This window comes from Electrophorus electricus, chromosome 10 (genome assembly GCF_013358815.1).
Source record: "Electrophorus electricus isolate fEleEle1 chromosome 10, fEleEle1.pri, whole genome shotgun sequence".
Lineage (NCBI taxonomy): Eukaryota > Metazoa > Chordata > Actinopteri > Gymnotiformes > Gymnotidae > Electrophorus > Electrophorus electricus.
Window position 1 is genome coordinate 18,415,358 of NC_049544.1, and position 12,196 is coordinate 18,427,553.

At 37.4% G+C, this 12,196-nt stretch overlaps 1 protein-coding gene across 1 annotated transcript; it reads left to right on the forward strand.

Moving 5' to 3' along the window:
• Positions 1 to 1,629: 1,629 nt before the first annotated feature.
• Positions 1,630 to 5,412, forward strand: fbxo43 (F-box protein 43). Its single transcript, XM_027005774.2, has 5 exons — positions 1,630 to 1,644; positions 2,862 to 4,189; positions 4,289 to 4,391; positions 4,462 to 4,653; positions 5,035 to 5,412. Exons 2-5 carry the CDS (start codon positions 2,952 to 2,954, stop codon positions 5,281 to 5,283), a joined length of 1,782 nt encoding a protein of 593 aa, XP_026861575.2. The 5' UTR covers positions 1,630 to 1,644; positions 2,862 to 2,951; the 3' UTR covers positions 5,284 to 5,412.
• The last annotated feature ends 6,784 nt before the right edge of the window (positions 5,413 to 12,196 follow it).

The following is a 12,196-nucleotide window of genomic DNA, read 5'->3' on the forward strand; positions in this document are numbered from 1 at the left end:
TTATTTCAAAAATAAAATTTCGTATGTGAGCATAATATCCACACACTAAATGTTATTAAATAGCTTGCGTGGTGTATTAGCTAGATTTTTGGGTACGTTTGTCAGTGAATATACTAGCCAATGCAATTAAGCTCTGTTGTCATTATATCAAAGTCAAAGTAGTCAGGTCTCCAAATAAGCTTTTCACTAATGTGGCTGATCAATGACTAGACACTACTGAGAGCAGATGTTACGAGCTGGCCGTTGTAACATGATAGGTAATTAGCTGGTTAGCTAAATTGATTCACATAGGGTGTTGGAGTCACATTCACGCAGAGTACTTCATTATTGCAAGACTTTTATTTTGAGTGACCTTATTAAACTTAAATGCCTGCCTCTGTGCGTCATCATTGTGTAAGGATAAAAGTGGAATAATGTTTTGACACATATGCATACAATATCTTGATTATTCTTTATTAACTGGAGGGCTAACATTTCTGCTACTCCAACATCTCACCAATCAATCAGCAATGTATCAGAAATGCTATCATCTACCCAAAATCTGTTTGCTGTAGAATATAAGAAAATATACAGGTTTTATACAAATTTTCTTTGCTATTTTAGTATAATACTGTGATGAGAAACTATTTTAATTTTTCGTATTTAGCTCTGCTCACCCACATTCATCGAGGTATATTTAGATATAACGAGAGGGAATAGGTTGTGACATAAACTGGCTCCAATAGTGACAGTATGAGGGACGTCGCTGTGCCATTTCTTTTCCGTGCTACAGCCCCAATGGTTTAAGCCTAGTCAAGAAATGTTTTTCCTCTATAACAGCCAGATTTGAGTGTAATGTTAGGCAAGGGTTACAACTGCACTGATTACAATTTTATTTAAGCGCAACACTGGATTAAAAAAAACTTTTTATCTATGAATTTTGATTGAAAATGTTTTTCAGAAATGTTACCTAAGGGAAGCATAGGAGTCATCAATCATTAGACCAAGCCATGAACTTTTATAAGGTCACTAAGCTTCAGGTTTGTTTCACAGTGAAGAGGGATAACTTTATCAGTACATTAAGTAGTTAGCTAAGGCTGTAAGTATTATATTGGTATTGCTTCAAGTGCTCATATTTATTAACAGCAAAAAGTAATTTTTAGTAATTTTTCAGTTATCTATCAGTACAGAAAGGATGTGTTCGAAATAGCCTACTACATAACACTTGCGTGCTGAATGGACCTCAAATCGGTATGCCCTGTCCAGTATGTGACCAAAATTAATGTTTCCAGTACACAAAAGTTACCCAGATAGCGTACTACTTTGGCTGTGCCAGTACATGACCGGACCTATCTTCATGGCGTACTGCATCCTATCATGCAGTGATGACGGAAACTCTTTCACAAGTGGGGAATTTTGTCATGTCATTTATTTTAATCAGTGCTAGCCTATACAAAGAGGAAAAGGTGACTTGTATGCTAGTAGAATATCATGTTGTTCCTTTTAGCTAAATAACACGGAAACGCGTCATCAGCCAATCAGCGAAATGGGCACTAAATTTGAAACGTGATTGCTAGATAGTCACTAGAAGACCACTTTTTTGTTAGGGTCGAACGACGTTTGATGTTCTAATGTAATTCACTGCTGAGGTTTTGGTGTTCTCGCGTAAGTACATTCATTGCTCCTTCAGAAATTACTCTAGGGGTAATGTGGATAAAACCTTCTTCGTTTGTTAGGTTAGTGTGGTTGACCCATCTCCTATGACTTTATGAGAATCTACCAAATGCTTATGGCTGTATAGCCATATGCATTATCTCGTTTAAATACATTACCGGCGGTTTAGCTGGCTAACTATGCTACCATTGTAATTAGCTAGCTTATTGTTTCCCAAAAACATCGTAACAATGATAATCGTTACGCTAGCTAGGTTAGCTAAATGGTAGAGCGGGTATGAAACTGAACTCAGACTTTCTCTTTTTTACATTTAAGGTGATCTTGCATTTGGAAATCCGAGCCTTCTTTTTAATGTAGTTTACCTATTTTAGCTGTGTGTCATTGCACGACCCAAAAAATGAAATAAAATGATCAACCCTTTGATAAAATATAGTACTACGTACTATACATTGAAATCAAATTCAATCAAACCACTGCATGACTACCTAGATGTAAGATGACTTTATTGTTTTTGCTATCTAGTTATGTTCTCCATGATAACCTCGGGGGAAACGTGGATTGATGCATATCTCTGTGCTTGTTTGAGCGAGCAAGGTATAGGGCGTAAACTTTAAAGTGGGATACGAGGAATAAGATGTGCCATAGCACGCGACCCTTATAACCATGGCAATAATTATAGCATGTTTGCCGTTATCGCAGTTATAGTCTTGGATAAGTAAACAAAATATAAGCAATAAGATGGCTCTCTACTATGTATGTATGTATATGTATGTGTATGTGTGTGTGTATATATATATATATATATATATATATATATATATATGTGTATATGTGTGTGTGTGTGTGTATATATATATATATATATATATATATATATATATATATATATATATATGTGTGTGTATATATAATATATAAAAAATGCATGCATACATACATACATGCATACATACACAAATATCCGTATGTGTATGTATGTATGTTCTAACGGGCAGTTTTGTTTGTTCGGGTTTGTTGCATATCCGACTTGGCCGGCGTGAAAATCTTGGGTATGTTCACTTTCTACATTTAAATTCCTGTCTATTTAACTAACTTCTCACAAGATGGCTTTTGACATGAGCATAGTTTCAGACCTCGTTTTTATTTTTGCAGTCTTTTTCTGTCTAAATATCTATGATGTATTAAAGCTGTTTTTCTTTAATCAATAGGTCAGTACGACGCTTGAAGGTTTGTCCACTGTTCTTAGCCTGGAAGCAGTACGTTGGTGGGTTTAAGCGCTTCCAGCATATTGTGCGCACATGGAGTTGAATGAATGCAGTAGCCAACAATCTACATTTTTGGACAGTATACTTCAAATATCAACACATTCTCATGAGCTAAGCTCATGTTTTCATTTCCATAACTTGGAAAGACCAAATGATTTGAAAAGAAATCCTAAGAAAGAGCACTCATTACATACAAGTTGGTGTGAGACTCCTAAACTCACCAGAAAGGATGCTTCACTGCGCAGGCGTCTTCTTATTTCCAGATCAGCCACAGATGGAAAAATTAGTAGCTTTAAAACACCAGGCCACAGGGACCTTTACACAGAAGGCCATTTTGACAATGGGAGCTTTGAATCTCCAGACAACAATCTGTCAGGGCCTCTGTCCTACAGCACTTTAAAGACTGAGGACATGGTTCTGTCATGGCGGAAACGACGTCTCCTGTTTTCACAAGCAATAACCTCAACTCTTGAGGATGGGAAAAACGGAGTGCCCAGCCCTCCACAGGATGGTAGCTCTCTCTCTGTACCAGAGCTAGATGAAAGCATTATATCAGGTTTGATCATTTCTGAGATGCCTGTGACACCCCAAAGCAATAACCTTTTGCCTTTAACAAAGGAACATTTCCAGACTCCTGTTAAACGCTTGGCAGAAAATCTTTGTGAAAGTCTGAGTGTTCTGAGCACACCTTCTCGCACTCCAGTTTCCAAGCTGGACACCTCCTCTTCAGAAGATAGTGGCTTTAACTCTTTGGGTCTAGATAAATCTGTAGAATCCTTTGAAGACTCTTTCTTGGAAGGAGAACTGCCATGGGCCTTCCGCAGCAGAGAGAAAAGGCTCTCACGACTGGAGCGCCAGCGCCGGCTGTCCACACTACAGGAGGGGGGTTCCCAGTCAGAGGAGGATCGCAAATCTCATTGCTTGGAGGTACAAGGCTTCAAGGAAGATGAAGAGGAGGTGTTCCTGAAGAACACTCTGCTAGGAGCTGCTAGAATGAAGTTGCAAGACCTATCTCTCACGCCTGCCCTTCAAATGGTGCATGCCATGAGCCAACGTAGCACATGCTTTCTGTCACAACACACCGGCCTTGAAGAGCTGCTTCAGTTGTCAGTCCAAGATGGATCAATCAGGACTAGCCTACCCCTCTCAGGCCTCATTGGCAGGAAGATGGGACTGGGTAAACTGGATATCCTCAATGAGCTCAGAAGGAGGAACCTCCGACATATTCTAGCCGTCATCCTCAAGCTCCTGTCCCCTCATGACATTTATACGTGAGTTATGGAGAAAACGTTCTGCATTTTTAATTAACTTTTTTTTTTTGTTTTTTTTAATGAAGGCATTTTCTCTCAATTTGTTCCCCCTACCTCCAGATGTGGACAGGTGTCTGATATTTGGGATGATATTATCATGCAAGATAAGAAAGCATCACACCGGAGAAAATTGTATGAGCGGGAGACTAGACTTGGACTTGAGGTGAGCTAATGCTTTTGTCAGCTCACCTTGACATACCAGTATCTGATGGGCTACCTGCTCTTTGTTTCAGATGGGTAGTGCTGCCCATGTTCCGGATGCAGAGACTAGGCTGACTCTGGCATGTCGATCTGCTTTGAGCAGTGTCCAAGCACAGGCCAAAACCCCCAGAGCTTGCACACACACTCCTGCAGCTGAAAGCATTTATACGCCCTTGCTGCACGAGACACCTATTTCGAACACCAAATGCCAGGAGTTCCTACAGGTCTGAGAGAAAATCTATGTTTATTGTATGCAGATGGAATGCTAAAATAATGCAATTTTGTTTATTTTTCAAGACTTTTGGAGCAGCACAAATAGCCATTTTTCTTAATACTTCAGCTGCTGGTTTTAAAAAGGCAGAGTTAAAAAAACACTTTCATCCACTAGAAGTAAATACTCAAAAATGCAATCAGCATACGCTGCTTTTGTTGAGAGCTTTAATGTTGCACTTTAAGTCTTGTGTACAAGTACATAGTAATTTGACTTATTTGTAGTAATATATTCATTTGCTTTATTTGTAATCAGTTGAATTTAATATTTAGTAAACATATAACTGATCGGTGTTTAATTGCACATGAAATTGATGAGCATTTGCTTCTCACAGGTAGCCAAAACCCTGTTCAGTGATGAGTGTTTGAAGCCATGTCCACGCTGCCAGCACCCTGCTCGGTGCCATGTTGTAAGGGGTGAGGGCATTTGCAGCTGGGTTGACTGCCTCTTTCACTTCTGTATGGCCTGCCTATGTGCCTACCATGGCTCCAGGGACTGTGCCCATCTATTGTCTAAGCGCAGGAATAGGAAGGACATTCTACCTGGCAGTGCTCAGAGCAAACGAAATGTGAGGAGACTGTAATGTTTAGTGTTTGAAGACATAATCAGATATCTTTTGACTTTTAAATTATGATGAGTGCTGCCATGACTTCAGAAAATGCAGATATGAACTTGGCTCTCCTCAAAGGGTGTGTGTGTGTGTGTGTGTGTGTGTGTGTGTGTGTGTGTGTGTGTGTGTGTGTGTAAATATACATTTCTACTGCTTTTACAGATTATTTTAATAAAGTCTTTTTATTCTAATAAAACTCATCATGACTTGTTAAGGTCATTATAACCTATTTAGCTAAGATTGTAGTTATTGTTATGGCCAAAGATAAAACTGAATACACACCATCTTGGTTAAACCACTTTTGATGCAATGTTTTCTTAATTTTGAGTGTATGCAGCAATAATCAAAGGAAATGAGAGAGAAAGTACATGCAATGTATATAGTTTCTTTTTCTTCTTCATTCACTCAAACACACAAAGAACACACTGAAGTTACACTTATATAGCACCTTTCACGGTGCCTAAGGACGCTTTGCATTCAACACAGCTTTTACATCCAGTCAGTGAGAAGCAGCAGCCAGTTGCACACAGTATACTCTCAATCAAAGCCCTCTGGGGGTATTGGTAGCTCAGTGGTTAAGATATTAAACTTGTAATTGGAAGTTTGCCAGTCACTGCCAAGTTGCCACTGTTGGGCTCCTGAGAAATACCCTTAATCCTCAATTGCTCAAAGTTGTACTCAGCCATGATTATAAGTTGCTTCTGATAAAAGTGTCAGCTAAATTCCATAAATGTAAATGAATCAGTTGTAGGGAGGGGAGAGATGCAGACACACAATCATTAACATCCATTTACATCAGGACACTTTATTAGAGTAGCCAATTTGACCTGACTTCTATGTTTTTGAATTGGGAAGAATCCCAGACACACAGGGTGAACATGAAAACTCCAGCCAGATAGGGACTCAAACCCTAGCACTGAGACAAAAACATGCTAACCAAGCCACTGTGCCATCCACAGTACCTTATTTTAAGTATCCATCACAGTTGTACTTGAAGCCTCACTCATTGTAACTGAGGTACAGCAAGTTAAATGTGGAGCACATATTTTGAGCTCCCCTCCTGTAGTAATTTGTGTCACTTGTCGTTTTTGCTACTCTATAAAGTTAGGGGCTATCAAGAAGCAAAACTCAATGATCTAGTTATGTAGATCATGACAACACTGGGCATAATGTTGAAGCAAGCAACTGTTCAAACAGCTTAACATTAAGGTTAGACCAACTAGAAGCATTACATTTGTTTGTTATGATAACCAAATGAAAATCTATCAACCTTGCATAAGGCCAGTAAAGATTATTTCATTTTGATCTGGATAAATACATTGTTCATCACAGAATAATACCAAGTGAATTATACTTCAGGGTTCTCAATCTGTCCAGTTAGGCATCACGAGTGTGAATCAATTTCACCTGTTTTAGTGCAAATGACAACAGGTACTCTGGAGAAACAACAGCAAGAAACCCCCTAAAAAGAATGGTTTTGCAGGTGCTGGCCACAGATAATTACTATCTCCTTATTCTTTCTGACTTTTTCTTCTTTAGAGTACTGTAGTTTTGTGTTTTGCTAGTCTCCTGGTCACTACTGTGGTGGTATGAGGTGGTACTTACAGCCCATTCACAAATAGCCCTCACAAGAAGGTTTGCTGTGTCTCCCAGCACAGTCTCAAGAGCATGGAGGAGATACCAAAACAAGGGCCATTACATGAAAACAGCTGGACAGGACGGTAGAAGGTCATCAATCCTTCTACAGGATTGGTACTGGTTTTTTGTGCGAGGAGGAACAGGAGGAGCACTGCCAGAGCCTTACAAAATAACCTCCAGTGGGCTACAGGTGTGCATGTTTCTGACTAAAGAAGAGTCTGGTGAAAGAGATTGGAGATGCCATGGTGAATGTTATGCTGCCTACAACATCACCCAGCATGACTGGTTTGACAGTTGGTCTATGATGGTTTAGGGAGGCATATACTGGGAGGATCTCACAAACATCCATTTATTAATAAACTGTTACTTGACTGCTGTTAGGTACAAGGAAGAAATTCTCAGAGCCAAATTCTCATGGAAATACATACAGGCATGTGGAGGTCCTTGCACACTACTTTGTCACATTATGGGTTGATTAAATTTATGCAAATTGTAATTTTAAAATTTCACTTTGATTTTCGGTGTGATTTTGAATCCAGCCCTCCATGGGTTGATCATTTTGGTTTCTACTGAAAATTGTGACATCATTTTGTTCTCAGTGAAGTACACAATTTATACTAGTAAAGATTTTTTTAATCTTTTACTCATCAAGATCAGATGTGTGATTTAAGTGTTCCCTTAATTATTTTTGAGCACTGCAATTAGTTTAAAATGATATTATTCCACATTATTACTTTATGTGATGTCCATTTTGATTGCCTGTTTCATGAACTTGAATTTAAGACTAGCACAAAACAAAACCTCAAACTCATAGTATATTTGAGTTTTTTAGGTTTAGGCTATCTAGAAAATAAAACCTTACAAGTTGATTTCTATAATACAACTTAATGCAATAACTGGCCAGAGAACTTTGAACATTTTTGGGAGTCAATAAAAACAATTGTGCCAAATTATTGCAGGTAACTAAATCAAATGTGATCAACCCTGAGCACTTGGAATGCTGGCAGATGTTTATGGCATATGAAAAGCAAGTCACACTACTTCATCAAATCCATATGGTTAACTTTTTTTGTTCCCTTAACTTGTAAGTCCCTATTTATTAACAGTTGTTTTCTTTTCCCCAAACTTTATTATTTTAACATTTACATTTCAATCAATCTTCATTCCTATATTTATAAGATATCAAACACCTCTGAGGATGTACAAAAAGACTTCCCCTCAAGGGACACCTGCATCCCCCATCAACAAGTATGTCGGAGACAGGAAAGAAACTTGAACTGATTTATAGTTCTTGCAGATAAAATGAAGATGCCTTTAGAATTTGATTACATTATATTCTTTATTCATTAGTGCCATTAGAGCCAAGTCTATGGTGGACTTGGCTCAGGCGTACAGAAAATCTAATGAGTGACCACTGAATGAGAAAAGAAAGGGGGCGGAGGAGATAAAGAAAAATAATCAAATAATAATAAACCAACAACAAAGACAAGAACTGGGATCAGAGGTAAGAACCTTTTCACAAGCCAGAGAACTGTTTAGCTATAGTTTTTCTGTTTAAAAAGTAGGAATGTGCTCATGATTTACTTTAGCAGCCTGTGCTATAAGCACAAAGAAGATCAGTATAGACTGCAGAGATTTAAGCTTGTACTGTAAATACTGAAATTCTCACTGTCCACCGTCATACTTGTACCACAGGTGACAATATGTCCATGGATATAAAACAGAAAACAAAAACTATTCAGTACACCAAAATATGTCATGGACATAGCAGTTTTGACACTCTGGGTATCAAGCAGCTCATACACATCTCCTTGAACTGGATCATTCAGGCAATTTCTGAACACATTTAGATTTTCCTCATTGTTGTTCAAAATCTCCAAACACTTCATGTGTTACACGGCATCTTCACAAGAACTCAGGAACTCTGAAAATTTTCTTACTCCCACCACATCCTTCATCTGTAGGACTAATATCTCCCTAAAGGCCCTCTGTATAACAAAAGATTGGTCATATTTTTGATTAAAATATGTACAAGTGTCCAAATATGCATCATTATAATTTCTGTAGCAGTCACAATCTAGCAGCTTACATGGGCCATGTAAGGGCCTTAAAGATTTGGCTGCAGCATCTTAAGACCCATATGTGGCTGTTCTCTGGGCCATGCACAAAAGGCCTCCCGGTCCTATGCCATTCTCTCGATTTGCTTCTAGGTTTTTTCCTTCTTTCTAAAATCTGCCTCTGTATTTCCCTTCCAGATTTGTTTAGGCCTTCCTCTCATTCTTTTTCCCCGGGGGTTCCATGAGAGGGCCTATTGTATAATATTAGTTGCCAGTTTGTGCAGTGTGTGCCTAATCCATCTCCAGCATCTCTGTGAAATCTCGTATTGGACTTGCATCTGGCATGTTTTTTATCTTCAAAACCTGGTTTCTGATCTTCAAGTGTTGATGAATGCCTGGATTTTGTTTACTATAGATACAGTATTTCTCCAGGTTTCAGAACCATACAACAGCACAGGTTTGACTGGAATGTTAAATATTATGACTTTTGTCTTTATAGTCAGATCACTGGAACTCCATATTTTATTTAGTTACTGGAAATCTGCTTGAGCTTTATGTCAGCATCTGCTCCACCTTGCTTATTGATTATTCTGCCAAGGTAAGTAAAGCTGTCTACTTCCTACAAGACATCATTATGTAACTTGATGGGGGCTGCATTTTCTGTGTTGATTCTTCAAATTTTGCTTTTCCCTCTGTGAATTGACAATTGACAGACATAATTTTGCAAGGGTACTATTTTTTCCCTGCTGGGTATGCAAGAGCAGGGCTAAATCATCCACAAAGTCCAGGTCATCTAGTTGTTGCCAGGGTGTCCATTGTATATCACTATGTTTATCTGCTGTGGTTTTCCTCATTATCCAGTCTATTGCCAGCAAGAAGAGAAATGGCGATAGCAGACAGCCATGTCTCACACCTGTTTGCACTTTAAAGCATGTCAATCCTTCATATGAATTCTCTATGATGTTGGTAATTTTACTGGGTATCTCATAGTGTCTTAGAAGCTTCCACAATTCCTGCCTGTCCAGGCTATCAAAGGCCTTTTCATAAACAATAAAACTGATGTATAAAAATGAACTATACTCTAGAGACTGATCCACTATTATTTACAAAAATTATTTGTAATCTGGCCAACACATAATTACTTCTAAAGCCATCCTGGTTGTCTTTGAGAGCAGGTTTAACAAGGTCTTTCAATCTGTTAAAGAAGTACTCAATTGAAAACCTTTCCTGGTATTGATAAGTGTTATACTCCTATAGTTTGAGCAAGAGGTGAGGTCTCCCTTCTTTGGAAGTTTTATGAAGTTTATATTTTATGCAAAGTTTATGTTTCCATTCTGATGGTACCTGTTCATCTTCCCAATTTTTTCCAAACAGTGGGTGAAGCACCTCAGTGCTGAATATCATCTTTCAGGGCTTCTGCTGTTATGTTGTCTGGTCCTGTTGCCTTGCCATTTTTTGGGTCCAGCTATTTTTCCTTTTGTAGGTGGGCTACTACTTATGGATAAATCCCCTTTGGCTGGCTCTATGTCCAACTGATACAAGAGATTCTACGTTAGACTAAAATGTAAATGATGGGAAGAATCTTTCAAAGATTTGATTTTAAGTGAAGATAGTCTCTTGTATATTTTGCAATAATTACTTTGCAACCCTGTTCTTTAGGTTTTATACACTATGAAACAGGTTTTCAAAGAATTGTAATCGCCTTAAACACTGTTTCAGGACAAGAGATTCTACGTTAGACTAAAATGAAAATGATGGGAAGAATCTTTCAAAGATTTGATTTTAAGTGAAGATAGTCTGTGGTATACTTTGCAATAAATACATTGCAACCCTGTTCTTTAGGTTTTATACACTATGAAACAGGTTTTCAAAGCATTGTAATCGCCTTAAACACTGTTTCAGTACAGGAGATTCTACTTTAGACTAAAATATAAATGATGGGAAGAATCTTTCAAAGATTTGATTTTAAGTGTAGACAGTCTCTTGTATATTTTGCAATAATTACTTTGCAACCCTGTTCTTTCGGTTTTATACACTATGAAACAGGTTTTCAAAGTATTGTAATCGCCTTAAACATTGTTTCATTACTGGAGATTCTACGTTAGACTAAAATGAAAATGATGGGAAGAATCTTTCAAAGATTTGATTTTAAGTGAAGATAGTCTGTTGTATACTTTGCAATAAATACATTGCAACCCTGTTCTTTAGCTTTTATACACTATGAAACAGGTTTTCAAAGCATTGTAATCGCCTTAAACACTGTTTCAGTACAGGAGATTCTACTTTAGACTAAAATATAAATGATGGGAAGAATCTTTCAAAGATTTGATTTTAATTGAAGACAGTCTCTTGTATATTTTGCAATAATTACTTTGCAACCCTGTTCTTTAGGTTTTATACACTATGAAACAGGTTTTCAAAGCATTGTAATCGCTTTAAACACTGTTTCAGTGCAGGAGATTCTACGTTAGACTAAAATGAAAATGATGGGAAGAATCTTTCAAAGATTTGATTTTAAGTGAAGATAGTCTGTGGTATTCTTTGCAATAAATACATTGCAACTCTGTTCTCTAGCTTTTATACACTATGAAACAGGTTTTCAAAGCATTGTAATCACCTTAAACTGTGTTTCAGGGCAAGATATTCTATTTTAGACTAAAATACAAATGATGTGAAGAATCTTTCAAAGATTTGATTTTAAGTGAAGATAGTCTGTTGTATACTTTGCAATAAATACATTGCAACCCTGTTCTTTAGGTTTTATACACTATGAAACAGGTTTTCAAAGAATTGTAATCGCCTTAAACTGTTTCAGGGCAAGATATTCTACTTTAGACTAACATGTAAATGATGTGAACAATCTTTCAAAGATTTGATTTTAAGTGAAGATAGTCTGTTGTATACTTTGCAATAAATACATTGCAACCCTGTTCTTTAGGTTTTATACACTATGAAACAGGTTTTCAAAGAATTGTAATCGCCTTAAACTGTTTCAGGGCAAGATATTCTACTTTAGACTAACATATAAATGATGTGAACAATCTTTCAAAGATTTGATTTTAAGTGAAGATAGTCTGTTGTATACTTTGCAATAAATACATTGCAACCCTGTGCTCTAGCTTTTATACACTATGAAATAGGTTTTCAAAACATTGTAATCGCCTTAAACACTGTTTCAGTACAGGAGATTC